Source organism: Perca flavescens, chromosome 15, assembly GCF_004354835.1.
Source record: "Perca flavescens isolate YP-PL-M2 chromosome 15, PFLA_1.0, whole genome shotgun sequence".
NCBI classification, from domain to species: domain Eukaryota; kingdom Metazoa; phylum Chordata; class Actinopteri; order Perciformes; family Percidae; genus Perca; species Perca flavescens.
In genome coordinates this window covers 2,142,447-2,161,985 of record NC_041345.1, presented here as the reverse complement: position 1 = coordinate 2,161,985, position 19,539 = coordinate 2,142,447, and the positions used below count along the sequence as shown (strand labels likewise).

Sequence of the window (19,539 nt, the reverse complement as noted above, 5' to 3'; positions counted from 1 at the left end):
TTACTTAGCACTAAACTAAACAAAGTACAGTACAAGTTATGGTATTTTGTGATGTAGTTGGGTAAAATATTTTACTCAAAATACAGATACAAGCATCAGTTACTTCCATTTCACGGTGTGCTAAGTTATGTAGACCCCAGGGACATGGGGAGCTTTTTTTGTGGTGCGCACAAGAAACCAATCAAAGGCTAGCAAAATGATGCTAATGAGGTACTGCTAAGTGCTAACATTATGAGGCTAAAGTTAAGATTTCAGATTCCCAACATTAAATCTGTTAACAGTTGCCTTATCTTTAAGTTTGACAATATCTGGTACTCCTTCATTGATTATTTAGGAAGAGGATTATAATTCAAATTGGTACTTACGATTTTTTTTGAGAGCACGAGATAGGTGAACTATCTTGTGCGTATGAGAAAAACTAAAATCCCCCATGTCCCTTAAAGGGCTCCGTACCGATGACACTTCTAATTACAATTCACCACCAGGACTCCACTTGGTGACTTCTTTTATTTGAGGCATTCAATTGGAAAGTCAAAGAAAAGAGCTGCCATGTGAGCCAAAATCTACTCAAATGTCACTTACATGACTTCTTAAAAAGACCAATGTTGCAGTGGGGGAAACAAAAAAAAAAAAAAAAAAAAAAACACACACAAATGTTCTAGACAAAATAGTTTGAACATAAAAAAGGGGCTAAAATTCACTCTTACATGTTCCTCAGAACTACTTTCCTAAACGTTTCCCTGAAGCTCTGCTTGAGATTTAAATGGATAAAATTGGGGCAGAGACTAGAACAGCCTCACAAGAGACCACGACAGTAAAAATGGCATTTTATAAAAAGTTTTAATTTCATTGAGCAAAGAAAAAAACAGTAAAAGACAAATTAAAAACAACCATACCCCCCTGTCCCCCCCAAAAAAAACCAGACAATTAAAAAATAAATGTTGGGTGAACGTAGGGAACGAGCAGAGCTTTGAAATCAGCAGTGAAATACGTCTACTTCCAAATACAAGACACAAGATCCATGAAGAGGAGACTTCTTCTTTGCTGGAGGACTCATCTGGACTGCTCGACTAAAAAAACAACAACAAAGGAACAGAGGAGCAGAGAGACAAGTTGAGTAAAAGATCAGCGCGATGAACAGCTGAGCATACTAACTTTTCAACAGGTTATACGTGCAAGGCCATTTCCATTTGATGAGAGCGCCAGTTACACGGCAGCACCAACTGCCGTCTCTCGTAAAGTTCATTACAGCGGCGGATTATCTGTGGGCCAATCTTCAGCTGACAACAACTCACTGTAGAGTAGGGCTGTGTATTGTACAAGTAGAGCTGGGCAATATATCGATATCGTGATACGAGACTAGATATCGTCTTAGATTTTGGATATTGTAATATGGCATAAGTGTCTTGTCCTGGTTTTAAAGGCTGCATTACAGTAAAGTGATGTCATTTCCTGAACTTACCAGACTGTTATTTCACCTTTACCCACTAAGTCATTATATCCACATTATTGATGATTATTTATCAAAAATCTCATTGTGTAAATATTTTGTGAAAGCACCAATAGTCAACACTACAATTTCGTTGCGGTGTCAATATAGAGGTATTTGGTCAAAAATATCGTGATATTTGATTTTCTCCTCATCGGCCAGTCCTAGTATCAAGATACATGGTCACGATTAAAAATACTGCGATATATTTCGATACTGTGGATAGATAGATATACTCAAGGAAGTTCACTTTAGGTAAACAATTCAGTACACAGAAAATCTAACTGCCAGTTTGGGATTGTGGTTCCCAGGTTCTTAGTGAGCTAATGTTGATATGCTAAAGTAGGTCAAAGTTCAGCCATAGCTACGTTGTTAACTTCTAGGAAGAAGTCAGGCACTGCTAGGCCCCGTTAGGTGCCTGCTCTGTTGTCGGTTATGTGGAGTGCTGTCAGTAGCGAGAAAAACGAAATCAACCGGTGGTTGCCTACACGGTTATCCTCCTGCTAGCGTTAGCACCCAGCAGACTGGAACAAGGCAAGTTTTAAACATGCTTTTAGCCTCTTAACATGTTTGAGAGGTCATTACAAGAGCCTAACCATGTGGAGTAACTCCTGAGTGAACACAGTGAATCTGACTGAAAGAAATGCATAAAAGTTGTGCTAATTCAGCTCTGTTTAGTTCTGGTGTTGAAACGGCAAGATGAGTGCTTAGGGACCGTCTACAAACCACAACAACTAGTAGACAAACCTTAAAAACTGCCCTGTTTCAGCCTCCTGGGTGCTAACACTAGCAGGAGGATAATACGGTGTAGGCAGCACAGATTGGTTTTTCTCACTACCGACAGCACTATTACACACAATTTACAAACGGCTATGTGTTGAAATCCACCGCAATTTAAATACCAGTATAGTAGAGCTTTAACAGTTTGTGTATTGTGAGCAGAATACAGAGTATTTACATTTATGCACGTATAATAGGAAAACAGCCGGCACTATTATCACACATTTCACAAAATGTTTAAATATAGCCACGGGGCAACTAAATGTTAACACTCATCCTAATGCACACTTTTTTTTTTTTATTATTTTATGCATTCTGTAACCTATTGCCTTTTGGGAAAGTTACCAAAGTTGCCGCTTGGTGTAATGTAACCCCAGTCCCCCAAAGAGAGGATTTTGTCTAGACACTTACACTACGGTTTGTTCAAAAATAATTGTAACTTATCAGGTGTTTTTTTTTTTTTTTTTTTTAAACTTGCATTGAACCGTGACTCCTAAAGCGGAGTAAGAACTGAACCGTGCCCTCTGCATATCGTGTTTTGATAGTAAAGCGCTTTGAACCCATTAATCCACAGATTACAATCAATCCAACAGGCCTAGCTTCCCTGAAGACATCAAGCATCACAGGCATTCGGAAATGGAAAGGCTTACTGTAAGAGGAGATGTCGATCTCGTCTGGCAGCTCGGCCACGTTGACTTCAAAACGGTCCTGAACATCGTTCAGAGTCTTGGCGTCGGTCTCGTCTGACACAAAGGTTATAGCCAGGCCTTTGGTTCCAAACCTGCCAGCACGGGCAACCTGACGGGTGCAGAGAAGGGGCCCCGAGTGAGTGAAATCCCCAAAAATGTAACACTTTACACAATGAGCAACTAAGAAGCATGCAGAGGTTAGAGCACGCCACTTAAGGTATTCAAAAACTTCTTTAAACCAGCTTCCCAGAACGAAAAGACACATAACAGAAACATTAAAATGGGAAAAACAGCTGCAGGTATTTCTCACCCTGTGCAAATAGGTGTCAGAATCTTCTGGCATGTCGTAGTTGAAGACGATATTGACCCGCTCAATGTCCATCCCTCGGCCAAAGAGGTTAGTGGCCACCAGGATCCGCCTTTGGAAGTCCTTAAATTGCTGATAGCGAGACAGCCTGTGGATTAAGAAAGGGCAGGAGGGAGAATCATCAACACAGCTGCTGTAGGCATTAGTGAACTGTATCCCCTCTTTGAAGGCAATGATGTGTTGAGTTAACTGATGAGGCCTCATGCTCCATAAACATACTTAGCATTTGGAGCTCAATAGAGCATATGTTTATGAGAGGAGCTATGTAAGAGGATGGTGTGTGTGTGTGTGTGTGTGTGTGTGTGTTAAGTCTCACCTCTCCTCCTGAGCCATTCCCCTGTGGATGGCAATGGCAGGGAAATTTTGTTCCACCAGAAGCTGGGCCAGAGCAATGCAGCGCTGCACTGACTTGACAAAGATCACCACCTAGAGGAAAAGCAAAGGCATTGGAATACAGCTGCTGAGGCAACTTAAAGCAGGGGTATTCAACGAGAGAGTAGGGACCCCCTACTACATACGTATTAATTGTATACAACATACAATTAACTTGCATTAAAGTGGGCTGGATGGATTAAAAATGATTGGCACAGAGTCCTTCAACTTTACCGTCTGGCCATCATAGTGGCTACCTTACCTATACTTATATTTAGTTACACTATATCATTTTTTGTCATTGTGATATCAACAATAAAACAGTGAAAGGCTGCGACATATCGTGAACGACACAAAAAAAAAAGTAGAAAACAGAACTAAAAGTCACTCTTTAACGGTGCAATTCAATGTTCAATTTGTGCTATAAAATAATGTAAAATAATAAAAAGAGGATTCTTTGGTTTTAAATTCAACAAGCAATTTGTTGTATTTTAGTAGAAAACGTGAAAGCAGCAGAACTGAGTACACTTTAATTAGAGATGGCCAGATACCATTTTTTGCTTCCCGATACAGATTCCGATACCTGAACTTGGGTATCGGCCGATACCGAGTACCGATCCGATACCAGTGTGTCATATATTTTATTATGTTTTAACAGCTGTATACTACTATCCCTGTATGGATAGGATATTATTTCTATCTTTGCTGTCGGTCTGGCTCAGGTTAAACTCTTTGTGAAACATGAACAAACACAGAACTTTCTTTTATTCTCCAGTTTGACAGTCCGTTATAACGGAAAAAGAACCTAAAACTACTTTAACATAGATTTACTTTAGGGCTTTATTACGTGGTATCGGATCGGTAAATAAACTCCAGGACTTGCAACGCTACTAAGCCACGCCTGAGCGATGTGCGTCGCTGCGAAGTGTAGTAACATTTTTCGAGAGGTGCAGGTCAGGCTACAGCTTAGGGTAGCCACAGCGTCGATTTGACGCAGAAGCATAAATCATGCTTTAGATGGGAAGCTTGATACAACAAGCAAATATTTAAGTAATACAACGTGCCAAATGCTACTGGGATAGACATGCACCGTGCAATTACTCCATCACTTTACCTGGTTGAACTCCAACACGTCGAGCAGGTCAAAGAGCTTGCGGTTCTTCTCGCTGTCCTTCAGCTTGCAGTAGTACTGCTGCAGGCCGTGGAGTGTCAGTTTGGTCTCGTCGTCCACAAATACTTCCATGGGCTGAAGACGAGGAGATGACAGAGAGACCGTTAGGGGAAACTTGTTTTGAGCTTGTAGTTACAGTGAAAAACGTGTAAAATTCAAAAACGTGCAGCAGTTATGATGCACAACTTTCTGATAAAACTGTTTGGGTGAATTCGGAAGTAACAACGCTTCAGCGATCACTTACATCCTGCATGAATTTGCGGCAGACTGGTCGGATCTCTTTGCTCAGCGTGGCGCTGAACATCATGACCTGCTTCTCATGGGGTGTGATCTTGAAAATCTCCTGTACATCACGCCTCATGTCTGTTACACAAAAGAGAGTTGGAATAAAATAAATAAAATAAAAAAAAGTATTTATAACTGATCACTGGGTAGGAATTTCTCCTATCTAGCGGTGAAATTTCTTGCTTTTTTAAATACGTTTTACAACTACGGTAGCCGTTATGTACCAAGAACTATGACAACATGTCTTTCAAATTCGCTTTTCTTGGCGACGAGGATTCCTTCTGCTGTGGCTCGGCTTAAGTACGATCCTCCATTATGAACTAAAGTGCAGTGCAGGCTTTCAAATTTGCCGGGGCAGTAACAAGAGCCTCTCACTGGTCTGACCGTGTACCTTTAATAAAAATAGAAAAAGGGAGTAGGACCAAAAATGTTTTAACTTCTCCCGCTCCATTTTGAAAAATAGAAATACTTACTTGGAATCAGTTACTAGAATGTCTGCTGATTTTGTTTGTGCTGGTTTTCTTGCCTGTACTCAAATGAATGTTCTTACTCATCTTTTGCCTTCAAAACATGTTCAAAATAAAATAAAAAAGGCCAAAGACATACAAATGAATACATAATTAAATAGTGTTGGGGGGGGGCAGACAGGTGCCCTCCCTGAAGACGATTAGATAAACAAAAACACTCACCTAGCTGCTCCAACATTTTGTCGCACTCATCCAGGACGAAGTGCTTGACGTTCTTCAGATTGAGCGTCTTGTTGCGGATGAGAGCGAGGATGCGGCCGGGGGTTCCGACCACGATATGGGGACAGTTCTTCTTCAGGACTTCCTCGTCCTTCCTGATGACCATGCCCCCAAAGAACACGGCTGCCTTCACCGAGGACATGTACTTGGAGAAACGCTCGTACTCTTTACTGATTTGGAAGGCCAGCTCTCTCGTGTGGCACATGACCAACACAGACACCTGAGGAGTAGACCGACAGAAACAGATTCAGACACGGAGATTCTGGACAACTTGTGCGTCGGTACTAGGGTTGCACGATATTGACAAAATGCGATATTGATGATGAATATTACGATAGATATTAATTGATAGTTCTTTTAAACATGTAAAATTACAAAAGTTACGGGAAAACGCATCAATCGCCATTGATTCATAAAAAAAAATTCTTACAACACAAGGTTTATTTCAACTAACTGTCATATCGGACTGGTCCAACATGAATATATAAATAAGGACCATGTCTACAGGACAGGACATGATCTACTGGTTGGACAGTATAAAATATATAAATAAGGACCATGTCTACAGAACAGGACATGTTCTACTGGTTGGACAGTATAAAATATATAAATAAGGACCATGTCTACAGAACAGGACATGTTCTACTGGTTGGACAGTATAAAATATATAAATAAGGACCATGTCTACAGAACAGGACATGTTCTACTGGTTGGACAGTATAAAATATATAAATACAGAACAGGACATGTTCTACTGGTTGGACAGTATAAAATATATAAATAAGGACCATGTCTACAGGACAGGACATGTTCTACTGGTTGGACAGTATAAAATATATAAATAAGGACCATGTCTACAGAACAGGACATGTTCTACTGGTTGGACAGTATAAAATATATAAATAAGGACCATGTCTACAGAACAGGACATGTTCTACTGGTTGGACAGTATAAAATATATAAATAAGGACCATGTCTACAGAACAGGACATGTTCTACTGGTTGGACAGTATAAAATATATAAATAAGGACCATGTCTACAGAACAGGACATGATCTACTGGTTGACAGTATAAAATATATAAATAAGGACCATGTCTACAGAACAGGACATGATCTACTGGTTGACAGTATAAAATATATAAATAAGGACCATGTCTACAGAACAGGACATGTTCTACTGGTTGGACAGTATAAAATATATAAATAAGGACCATGTCTACAGAACAGGACATGTTCTACTGGTTGGACAGTATAAAATATATAAATAAAGAACAGGACAACTTTTTATTCTCTTCTCGGATTTGTTCTGGTTAGTTGTCCATTTCTTCACTTACACTCAGTTGAAAATATGCACACAGGTTACGTGGTACGCTCCATAGGGTTTGTCACGTGGTATGGTATATGGCCAATGAAACATGATCATTACAGTGTTTCAAGCTCTAAAAGGCACACAGCCAACAGATGGGATGCAGCGCTCCACAAAATAAACTAAATATTGCATACTTATTGCAACTAACGATATTGAGTCGATATATCTTGCACCCCTAGTCGGTACATTAGCAAGAAGCAAGCACATTTTTATCTGACAAGACATGTGGACTCTTAATGCAAGCCTCAAGTTTAGAGTAAAAATAAAACATCTAGACTAGAATAAACTTACAAATAGACTACAAATGTAGACATGAAAAGCCCCATGTAAGAATAAATAATGTAGTTATTATTAACAGAAATTCTGACATGCTGAAGCAACAGCTATGTACAAAACTTTACTAATAAGATCTAGGTGCTTTTACTTTCAGTTAAACACAAGGTTAACCTTTTGGACAAAACTTTCCATCACTACTTTTCATCAGGAAGCCAGTAAGTTCAAATGTAGCCTTGTGTGTACTAGATCAATATCAGGTTGAGACTAGATTTTGGGGACGTAAACTGTGTGTGTGTGTGTGTGTGTGTGTGTGTGTGTGTGTGTGTGTGTGTGTGTGTGTGTGTGTGTGTGTGTGTATATATATATATATATATATATATATATATATATATATATATATATATATTCCTCAAGCTCCATTTACCTTTACATAATCTGATAAACCGCGAGATTCTCCCTACCATTATAAAAAAAAAGGCACACAAGCCATTTTGTGCACCACCTAAGCCGAATGAATGCAAAATCAACGTGAGCAATGTTAAAATGACTAATATCTAATTGTTGTTGTTGGTCTCCAGTGGGCTCCTCTAGCTAAATTGTGGTTTTCTAAACTCTGAGTTTATCTGCTCTTTTCCATCGTTTTAGACACAGATATTATTATAATAACTCAAAATTTCATTTTATTTTTTTACATTTACTTGAGGGAGGACCACTAAACCCACACGAAATATGTGCACCTAAGTCCTCCACCATCGTGGGCCAAACACTGCGTAGGGCCAGTGTGTTGAACTTGCGTACTAACCTGTCCATCAACGGGTTCAATCTGCTGCAGTGTGGCCAGCACAAACACTGCCGTCTTTCCCATACCAGACTTGGCTTGGCACAGGATGTCCATGCCCAAGATAGCCTGTGGGATGCATTCATGCTGGACTAAAATAAAAATAAAAAAAAAGATTTAAGCCAACATTATCATTAGAACATCAATTATTTCAAGCTACTGTACAGAGCGCCCAGACACGGCAGCCATTTAGTAGGGTCGTTTAATTTTACATTTCTGGGAAACAAATTCATACAAGTCCATGGAAAACATCCTTAAAAAATTATAAAATAACCCATATTTAACAAAACAAAAGTACACACAACCAAGCCATTTCAAGGAAAGGACAAGGTGTATAATTCTCTTGCCCCGATACAACAACCGTAAGGCCTCCTGCACACTGGCTGCGTGGCGTGTCAGTTTTTATTTGGGCTCCCATGTTAACAGGTTAGAGCGTGCACACTTCCTGCATGACACGCACGTCTCAGTCGTGCATGCTAGAAAAAGGGACCGACGCCTATTTTTCACACGACACGCCAGCGTGTTGGAAGAGTTTCCAGGCAAAGTAGAATACGAAAATATGTTTATATGTCATTTTGACATAAATACATTTAATAAATGACAGAATGATGATGGAAAGTCTAAGTTTTGACTTGAATGCAGATACATAAATGTAATTGAAAAAAAAAATTTTTTATCAATTTTCTAATATTGCACCTGTCAATATAGATGGAAATATTCTGGAGCCTATTTTGCCGTCAATACTACCGACGTTGCCTTTGCTGTAATCAGATCAGAATATATTTATGTTTATGAGAAACATCAATGTGTACAGACAAGGCCAGCAGCAGCAGTGCCCCGTCAGACACCTTTCTGGTGTGTAAAGACATAAGCCCTCCAGGACCAAATGTGCCTCACCTTCAGACGGATGCTCAAAACCACAATCGATGATTGCGCGGAGCAGCTCTGGTTTGAGCAGAAAGTCTCTGAAGCCAGAGCTGTGGATGGAAACGTAGGAACCCTTGACCTCCTTCTTGCCTGCGGGGACCGCGCTCTCGGGCGCTCCTTGAGGCTCCTCATCTTCTTCGTAGTCGAGCAGCTCGTTATCAACATCATTCTCTGCCATTGTCTCTGTATAAAAAGGAGGGAAAATAGAAAAAAGGTTGAGTTTATAATCTGTTCATTTATCATCTACCATGGCTGAACACACTGGTTTTACATGGGAGGATGTTGTTGACAATCTTTGTGCCAGGTTTGACATTTTAAGTACATTTAGATAACACGTTTGCTTGTCTCCATGCTTTAAGATAAATTTGGTTGTGTAAAAAGGGGTAGTACTGATGAAACTCGTTGTGAATCAATTAATACTTTGCACACAAACCCATACATCTTTCGTTTTCTTTCTAAAAAACAGACATATTGTAGATATCTGTTACATACCAATGATGTAATATACAAACAAGGCACATTTACACATACTTCAAAACAAAAAAGCTTCTACCTCAGGTCGAGCATAGAAGCATAAAAAACTAGGAGCATACTTATTAAAATGTTTAAATAATGATAAAAAGGGAAAACAAACAAATAAGGACTCTCAGATCAACTTAAATGTCTCAACGAAATATAAATATTAAGGAGTTTCTTGCCTTTAACTAACGTTAGTTTCAGCTCATTCTAACAGTTCATTGAGATTTTGGTCCTAAAATATCTACATTTACGTATGAGATTTTCAATTCAACAAAAACGAGACGTACTTTGCTCTCATTTTCAGGTTTGATGTTTAGTGTGTTCACCAAACGAGCCAAACCGAATTTGGTAATTAGCTAATCTCATGATTCTGCTCTCGTAAACCCATTGTAAACTGAAACGCCATTGAGTGAGCTAGGCTAACGTTAGCCAATTTAGGAAAAAAAAAAGGTCAAATGGTAACGCTAGTCTACAATAGCAGTTCTGTATGTAACGCTAAACAAAAACTGTCCTTTATACACACACCCACGCTGTACCATGAACTAAACGCTCTTCCTCAAACTTAGACATGGGAGTTTAACCGGTCGGTTAGTTTCTGAGCCGTTCACAACACTGGAAAGCTATTGTGTCGCATAACCATTGCTATCGTGGCAAGCTAACATGCTACACGACAACAACTATGTTGCTAATAGTCTGGATTAGCCTACGCTCTGAACGTAATATACAGAAACATCATGTAGCCAAGTACAAAGAACATATTACACGGAATATAAAAAGGCTACGTACTTCATAATTAAAAAAAGTATGAGAAAGAGAGGCGTGCTGGCGAAGCTAACTTATGCTAATGCTAAAACACGCTAGCTATTAGCTCTGCAACGTTAGCGCTCTACAGCAAACAATGAAGGAAGCTAATTCATTCCAGCTACTTTCTAACTTTAGCGCAATAAACTAATCTACACCAGTCAACGTTTTAAAAACACTCTAATTGTAACAGTGAAGTCGAGATTGGACACTTCTTACCTTGTATGTGTTAGTTGCGCGTTTACTAAAGATCAAAACCGCATGGAGGAGAGGCCGCAGTTGGTTTATACGAGTAACCGGAAGTCCCGCCCCCGCTGAAGCGTCCTTGTCATTTTCATTGGTGGATTTGGACGACGACCGGCAAAAGTAGCCAGCGATTGGACAAAATGTGTGCCGCAGTCATACGCAGTATGAAAAAGCGGGATACAGAAAATAGACTGTGTATGGAAGCCTAAAAGGGACATTGAGTTAAAAAAAAGAATATCTTATTATATAATATTACGACAGTTTTAGCTAACCTGCACTGGCTCGCAGTGTCTTTTAGGATTGATTTTAAAATTATAAACGAGTAATTTCAGAAAACAGTAATTCAGAAAATCCACTGAGGAAGTTTGTACATCTATAAGTTAAAAGTTATTCACGTGCAGTTTCTCCCCTTTATTAAATAAGCGTGCACAATAAAAATGATGTGCATAAGATTACACTAAAGAAATAAAATAATTACGAACAGTTAAGTCTAAATAAAATCATTCCATTTGAGGATTTCTCTTCAGCTCTGAAGGAAAAAGCTTTCATATTTTATAAAATCTGGGACCTGTAGGCTACTTGTTCTACATGGGCATATGTTTCAATTTGTATCAGAAATTGTAACTCTGTTTTCCTTTCTGAAGATCTATCTGTGGGATAGTCCTCCTTTCCTCTGGAGCCTTGTTCTTATCTTTCTACTCCCACGTCATCAAAGTGAATGGAGTTATTATATGGGCTTTGTGTCAACAAAAATGTGACAAAAAGCAACAAATTTACTAAAAAGGTGACAAATGTCTGAGAAAGCCACAAAAAAGTCTGAAAAAAAATTAGGAAAAAGGCTCCCAAAATGCGGTAACAAAAGCATGTCAATAAACTCTCCATGTCTGGCCCTTGGTGTGATTCTCTGATTACTGAGTTGATTACTTACATCAAGACAAACAAAAAATGTATTGCAAGTTTTTTTTTAATTGTTTGTTAACATGGGATTACGGTGCATAATCTAATTACGTATGTGCAATGTGTAATTTGCATAAATACCATGTAAACATTGGGTATAGCCAGGTGAAAATGTCTCGATGAATCTTGTTGACATATAACATTAAAATACTTCATGTAAAGGTCTGAATGTAGCCCATTTAGGTTACCATGAGCATTAATACATAGAGGCATGAAGAAGTATTTTAAACCAGCCTTTATTAATTATATACTGCATATAGGCTATATTTTTTTGAAAACTTTCCCCTAATGGGATTCTTTGGGGCTTTTTTTCCCCTACTCAGGACATATTGAGGATACAAAATCAGTTGAGTTTGCTTCTGTTGCAATTGCAATTTAGCTTTGTTGACCCACATTTTGGCTTAAAATTAGTTTTTTCTGTTTTTTCACTCGATATCAATTGCTCTGCCTCTTTCTGTTGTTTCTACTGTTGTTTTTATTCTTTATTTTCATTTATATTTTTTTTGCTGCTTTTAAATGTCTTATGTATCCCTGTACGGTGTCCTTAAGTGCAGAGAAAGGCGACTTTAAATAAAATGTATGTACGTATGTACGTATGGAAAACTAGCCAGACTAGAGCGCCGTTTACTGTGCTTCACGGTTGCAACGCAACAAACGCCTGGCTGCTTACGGAAACCAAAAAATAAAGAAACAATTCCACTGGATGCCCAATCCTACTCGTAACTGCTTTCAGAATCAACACACATTGGTCAAGCCTGTCTTCACCCGATCTGTGCTGCCTGCACGATCCATCATGCGCATGATGTTAGGCCGTTTACACACTGGCTGCGTGGCGTGTCCGTTTTTATTTGGGCTCCCATGGTAACAGGTTAGAGCGTGCACACTGCCAAAATTGCGTGCATGCTAGAAATTGGACTGACGCAACACGCCAGCGTCTTCAGAAAAAGAGACAAAACATTGACATTTTTTTGGCAACCTAAATTGATATGGGAGCCCATGTTTGGCCCACAGGCCTTGAAAAAAAGCAGGTTTGGAGAATCATTGCTCCTAGATTGCCAAGAATAATAATGCACGCTCCATTCCAGTTGGTGACCTGATGCCTGTTTGTTGCCAAGTGGCAAAAAAAAGTGGTGAATGGGGTGGTGGTGAAGATACACATCTTTGGCCATAAAGTTCATATTCAAAGATTTTTATTAACTTTCTCTTTTACTTCTTATAATTAAGCACATTAAATATTAGAGAATTACTTTTGCTACTTAAAGTTCAGTAAATATCAGATTCTTTAAGACTTTTACTCAAGAAATATTCTAAAAGGTGACTTTAACTTCTACCAAAGTCCTTTTCTGGTAAGATACTTGTACTTTTACTCGAGTATTGCTTTCAAGTACTTTATACAAGACTGACGTATGCAAGCTACCTAACCGTTAAGACTGACGGATGTGCGTCCTTGTCTCCAAATGTCTCCGTTTGTGTCCGTCCAGACTACAAAGCAACCTCAGAGTTTTCAAACCAAAACGGGGGCAGCAGTGTTTCCAAAAGTCTCAGTTTTAGGGGCTCGGAAACGCCACAGCAGTAGTGTGCACGCGAGGCGTAAACGTAGCAAAAGACCAAAACGTAGTAGTGTAAATGTAGCCTTAGGATACCTAAATCCAACACATTCTCACTCCCATCACGTCAAATACAGACGCTTGGTCAGGTGCCTTTGGCGTTCATTATTGACACTAAAAGTTTCCTTTAGCGTCATATCTAAACGTGCTTGGTGTCACTTACAGTACAGGACAAAAGTTTGGACACACCTTCTCATTCAATGCGTTTCCTTTTTATTTTCATGACTATTTACATCGTAGATTCTCACTGAAGGCATCAAAACTATGAATGAACACATATGGAATTATGTACTTAACAAAAAAGTGTGAAATAACTGAAAACATGTCTTATATTTTAGATTCTTCAAAGTAGCCACCCTTTGCTTTTTTATTAATAAGGGAAATAATTCCACTAATTAACCCTGACAAAGCACACCTGTGAAGGTAAAACCATTTCAGGTGACTACCTCATGAAGCTCATTGAGAGAACACCAAGGGTTTGCAGAGTTATCAAAAAAAGCAAAGGGTGGCTACTTTGAGGAATCTAAAATATAAGACATGTTTTCAGTTATTTTACACTTTGTTTTGTTAAGTACATAATTCCATTTGTGTTCATTCATAGTTTTGATGCCTTCAGTGAGAATCTACAATGTAAATAGCCAGAATGAGAAGGTGTGTCCAAACTTTTGGCCTGTACTGTATGAAGCTCAGCGCAAATTCTTTCAGGAAGACGTCATTAACTCAATCACTACTCATTTTTAAATCAAATCAGCTGTTCAGCGCTCGACCCTCCTCCTCCCCTGCTGCCTCCGGTCGTTGTGTTTCTCCCGGCTGTTCGCTCCGTTGCCTCTTCGGTCCGGTCTCTGGTCTCTTCGCCGTCACCACTGGTGTCTAGGCTCCATCGGGGGGTTATGTTCCTATTCCCTACCCCTTTAAGAAGATTATTAATTCAATGGAGTCCAATCTCCAAAAGACTTTGTACATTCAATATCATACAGTTGTACAATAAATATCTTTGCATATCTGCAAACGAAGTCTCTCCTGATTGAATTTAGCTCTGGGTCAGGACGTAGGTTTAACTGACATACGGGACAGTTGGGTTTAGGAAAAGGTCGTGGGTGGGGATATAAAATGTACGTTTCAGTGACACGCGGGACAGGAGGGGGACATGAACTTCGGTCTCCTGGGTGTGGGGTTGGGTACCAAAACTCCGACGTAAACGGAAGTAACGAGACCGAATAAGAACGAAAATTTCGGTGCCTTATTTCGGTGCCTGACTTTACACTACACTCGACAGCAGGTAACGTTAGCCTAGCTTTAGCTAGCAGCTGGATTAATCCCGGTTAAAGTGCTGACAGCTAACGTTAAACAGTGTAAAGTGGGACTGGATTTCAACAGTGGGCTCTGCAGCGCAGCAGCTGCCCACGCTGGAAAAACTCAGACGGTGCGTTCACTGAAACTGGTAACCTACAGCTTCGCGGTGCATTCAAAGTTGTTGTAAAATACACTTTTCCCACCTGGTGGTTGTTTTTGTCATTCAACAGCAATTTACTGGTGAAATAAGTTATTGTTTATTATAAGTTATAGTTATTACAATACTAATAAATAATTTATTATGGCCGTAGTAATAAACAAGTTGTTCTTAAATGTCGCCCACTGTTGTTTAGTACCCTTTTTTTAACTTTCTTAAAAAGTATCCGTTTAGGCACCGGCACCGTTTTAAAAGTACCGATTTAGCACCGGTATCGGAAAAAACCCAAACAATACCCAACCCTACCTGGGTGACAGAGTAGTCAGGATCCGGTATAGGAGACTGCACTACTCAGTATGAGGCGATGTGCCCGGCTATGACATGAACTACAACGACTACCTTCAAAGTCACTGTTCCATTATCTCTAATGTGACTATTATTTGCCACTGTTCATCTTCTTCCTATAAAGGAAGTTTTTCCTCGCCACTGTCGCAATAGCTACTGCTAATGCTTGCTCTTGAGGGAATCTCTGTAATTGTTGGGGTTTTGGAAATTATAGAGTGTGGTCTAGACCTACTCTATCTGTAAAGTGTCTCGAGATAACTCTTGTTATGATTTGATACTATAAATAAAATTGAATTGAAATTGAATTGAATTGAAAGTCCTGTGTTGTTTGACCCATCCACCCCCACCAACCAACCTCCCTACGCGGCGTTTCGGGCTTTCATACTACTCGCTACCATTGTCGTCCTTAATACTACGTCATCTTACAGCGCCGTGGAGCTGCTGCTCTGCCCGGTGTGTTCCATACAGACGCTGAAGGGTGCTTTTTGTGCCGGTATCTGACCCTGAGAGCCATTGCCCGGGCGAGTTGGGAGTGAGAACAAGTTGTTATATCTGTGATTCCAGAGCAGAGGAGAAACTCCACTGTGTAGGAGAGAAGTATGGGAAACTGTCAGACTCTGGTCGGGAAGGACTCTCTGGGTACGTACCAGAGGCGGGGCAAGAACGGCTCAGGACGTCCCTGACCTGGGGAGGCAAAGAAAGAAACAGCCAGTCCTCCACCAGGAGGCCGCCTCCACGCAGCCCTGTGCAGCAGCCCAACTCAGCGGGCAGTTCCTCCAGACTGTTGCTGCGCAAGTCCAGCCTGCAGAGCCGACTTAAAGCTGCGATCCCCCCGGGTAATGAGCCGAGAGAGTTGTGAGCCACATTGAGGATGTGCAGCTCCAAACAGCTGCTGAAGAGCTGCGGGGGAAGGCTCTCCACCCTGTTCCCGCTGAGGTCCAGCTCTGTGAGCAGCTGCAGCGCCTCCACCTCCGCAGGCAGCACCTCCAGCAGGTTACCGGCCAGCAGGAGCCTTCGTAGGCGGCGCAGAGTGAAGAGCGCCGGGGGGAGGCTCTGGAGCTGGTTGTTGGATAGATCTAGGAGCTCCAGGCCTCGCAGCACACCGACACTGGCCGGCAACGCCAGAACACGGTTATAGGCGAGTCTGAGGCAAGACAGACGTCGCAGGTGAGCCAGGCTGAGCAGTTCCTCCAGAGTCCTCAGGTTGTTATGCTGCAGGTCAAGTGTCCGCAGGTTGGTGAGAGCCAGCAGGGCGGAGGGCAAACGCTCCAGCCGGCAGTCCTGCAGCAGCAGCTCGGACAGGTCGACCATCCGCTTCAGGCCTGTCAGCACAAGCAGCCTGGTGCCCTCGTTGTAGACATCCAGCCTCACCAAGCTGCCCGTAACCTGTAATGGCAAAAAATGAAATTTAAGCATGATTCCTTATATTCTTATGTTTGATTTGTGCCTTGGTTTTTCTTACAATACTGAAAGAGAGTTTATCTCATTCCCACATGTAGATTCTGATTCTAACTAAGAATCACAAAGTCTGGAACATAATGTTTGTCTGAACAGATGAGGAGGAGGATACAAGGTCACCCTAAAACTATCTCTAGTTTTCCCATGCCAGTTGAGATGTAACTGTGGCGGTGAAAGTCGTACAGGGAGGAGGAGGCCAAATGGCTCTGAGATGCCTCTTGTGTTTTTTTGATTGTCTTCATGTGTATCAGATTGCCTGTAAGAACTGTAGTGTCATAATAAGCCATGTGCGTGTGTGCTGTCACTCTGAAGCTGCATATAAGCCTGGTGTTTCTGTTCACTCATTGGAAGAAACCCTTTCCACACGGGGCTGCTGTCTTTTGTGAAATTTAGGTTCTTCCTATATTTGCAAATATAATATCAATAAAATACAAAAACCTAACATGGTTTAGTCTTCCACTGTCTTAAGGTGCTGACACACCAAGCCGATTATCGGCCGTTAGGTCAGTGACTCCAGTCTGTTCGGTGTGTCCCGTCTGATTGGCTGTCGGCCTTCATTTTGGCCGACCTGACATGTTCAGTCGGCGGCAGGGCAGTCGGGACTCACCCGGAAATGGCGAGCGTAATGAGGTGACTACAGTCTCTCAAAATCTGACGAAAATCTTTTAAACTGACCTTTGTTGAGCTGAAATGAAGACAGATTCAGCAACTTCATCACGGCCTTTTTCTCTCTTCTAATGTTTCCAGAAACATGTTTCGGTGAACTATTTTATTCCAATATGAGATCGTATTCTGAACGAGCCGCCATGACAGTCTGGCTCTCAATATCCGGAGATAACAAACCCATGTGACGCGTTCGTCCAATCAGCTGCCGGTTTTCATTTCCTGGGCAACAATACAGAGTAGCGCTGCCTGCTGCTATAGAGATGTATTACGTCTCGTCTCGTTTTGTTGGTGTGTTCTGTGGCACTTTTTGGACCAACACGGGGAGACTGATCATTTCGAATGGCTTTTCTGTCAACGTGTTTCACTTTACTAAACTTTGAAAACTCTACCCCTGCTGCAAAGGAAACTTCCACAACACACCTCACACAGCTCCCCGGGGATCCGCTGCAACATGCCTCGGATCACCAGCACTCGGAGGTGACGTAGTTGGCGGAGGCTGCCCAACGCCCAGCTGCGGCCCACGCCGCCGTCGCTGTTTAGGCGGCCAGAGAGGTGGAGCTCATGCAGGCTGCGGAGGGAGAGGACCCAGCTGGGGATCTCTGACGCTTGGGTGAAGTTGAGGTGGAGGATCTCCAGACGATCCTGAAGGACTCCAAGTGCACCGGGATCCACCGCTGCTGCACAGTGATAGAGGTGGAGCTCCCTGTTTGAAGGAATAAACAATAAAAAGACACAATAAGTAGGGCTACATGGGTAGAAAAACGTGTATGTACAGAGTAATCCATAGACTAACACCAAAATATCTAGGTTTCAGCTATAACATTTGATTTGATGTTAACTATGACTGCACGACTGTCCTACTACGTTTTTGTTACTTAATTACGTAATTATCTATTCTACGTACATCTACTTTGTTTTGTTATCTACTCTCTTTTCGGACGGATGTCGGTAAGTTTGGACTTTCTTTGTGTTGGCATTTTAAACTCCGTTGGATTTGTGAGGACTATGCTCCTCAGATCTCTGCAGGGTAAATCCAGACAGCTAGCTAGACTATCTGTCCAATCTGAGTTTTCTGTTGCACGACTAAAACTACTTTTGAACGTACACATGTTCCACTAAAACTAGTTCCTTCCTGAGACTATTTTGCCGTGGCTCTTTCTGGCACTCAGCACCGCCCAAGACAATTGTGATTGGTTTAAAGAAATGCCAAAAATCATCTGGGAATGCTGTGTGGACTAGCCAGACTAGTAATTATCAGACCCAAACGGAGTTTTTCAGTGATTCAGCATTAATTCTGAAGAATTTAGCTGACTGTTTTTCTGCTTAGGGAGAAGATATGTTAACATTCTGAGTTTTAAATTTTCTTTTTTGTATTTGTTTAAAATCTGCAGAAAATCTGCAGAAAAATCTGCCGAATTCTGCGTCTCCAGATTCTGTGTGGCCCTGAATATAAGTCAAATTTTTCCTCACCGCTGTCACACCAAATGCTTATGCTCATGGGGGGGAATTGTTGGGATTCTGCAATTTATGTGAATGTTTTCTGGACCTAGAAGTGTCCTAAGATAACATCTGTTATGATTTGACACTATAAATAGAATAGAATTGAACTGGTATTGATTTAAAACTCACCTGAGTGATGTCATGTTGGCCACCTGCGCAGTAAACCTGGCATCTGTGATGAGCTCCAGTTTGAGGACCTGAAGCTGGCTGAGGGTGAAGAGGGCCGGAGGGAGGCGAGGCAAGGCCACCAGCTGCAGTCTGCAGCAGCCCTCTGCATCCACACTCGTCATGGCACGCAGCTTCTCCTCCCCCCAGCGCCTCTCCAAGCTTTCCTCCAGCAGCCTACTCTCACTCACGGGGGACAGAAAAACGGACAGACGCTGGGCCAGCAAAGGGTCATACTGGTCTAACATATGTAAAAGAAATGCCAGGTCGTTTCTCAGGTCGGGAACATCTCGCAGGGAGCACAACTCCTTCAGTGAGTGGAAAGAATACTGCCGTAGAGAGCTGAGTAGGGCACAGACAGATTAAAGCCACCCAAAACACAGAATTACACTCAATCCTATTATCAGGACTGCGGTATGCTAAATCTCATGGGCATTATTCTGTTTAAAGGCCCTTTGAACAATCCAATAAGTAACATTTTATTTTATTTTTTCAGTTTATTTGTCAGGGACAA

The 19,539-nt window shown here is 41.3% G+C and overlaps 2 protein-coding genes across 2 annotated transcripts in view; both read right to left on the bottom strand.

Moving 5' to 3' along the window:
• Positions 1-42: 42 nt before the first annotated feature.
• ddx39ab (DEAD (Asp-Glu-Ala-Asp) box polypeptide 39Ab) lies at positions 43-10,953 on the bottom strand. Its single transcript, XM_028599850.1, has 10 exons — positions 10,851-10,953; positions 9,282-9,498; positions 8,349-8,476; positions 5,843-6,119; positions 5,113-5,231; positions 4,812-4,943; positions 3,642-3,751; positions 3,269-3,413; positions 2,920-3,067; positions 43-1,070 (listed from the first exon to the last, which is right to left on the bottom strand). Exons 2-10 carry the CDS (start codon positions 9,487-9,489, stop codon positions 1,054-1,056), a joined length of 1,284 nt encoding a protein of 427 aa, XP_028455651.1. The 5' UTR covers positions 9,490-9,498; positions 10,851-10,953; the 3' UTR covers positions 43-1,053.
• A 4,723-nt stretch (positions 10,954-15,676) lies between these two features.
• si:ch211-106h11.1 (volume-regulated anion channel subunit LRRC8D) overlaps positions 15,677-19,539 on the bottom strand; it is an 11,200-nt gene continuing 7,337 nt past the window's right edge. Inside the window, exons 5-7 of the mRNA XM_028600209.1 lie at positions 18,990-19,367; positions 17,781-18,063; positions 15,677-16,622 (exon numbers count right to left, since the gene is read on the bottom strand). Coding sequence (XP_028456010.1) covers positions 15,783-16,622; positions 17,781-18,063; positions 18,990-19,367 — 1,501 coding nt within the window. The 3' untranslated portion in view covers positions 15,677-15,782. The remainder of the gene's footprint in view (positions 16,623-17,780; positions 18,064-18,989; positions 19,368-19,539) is intronic.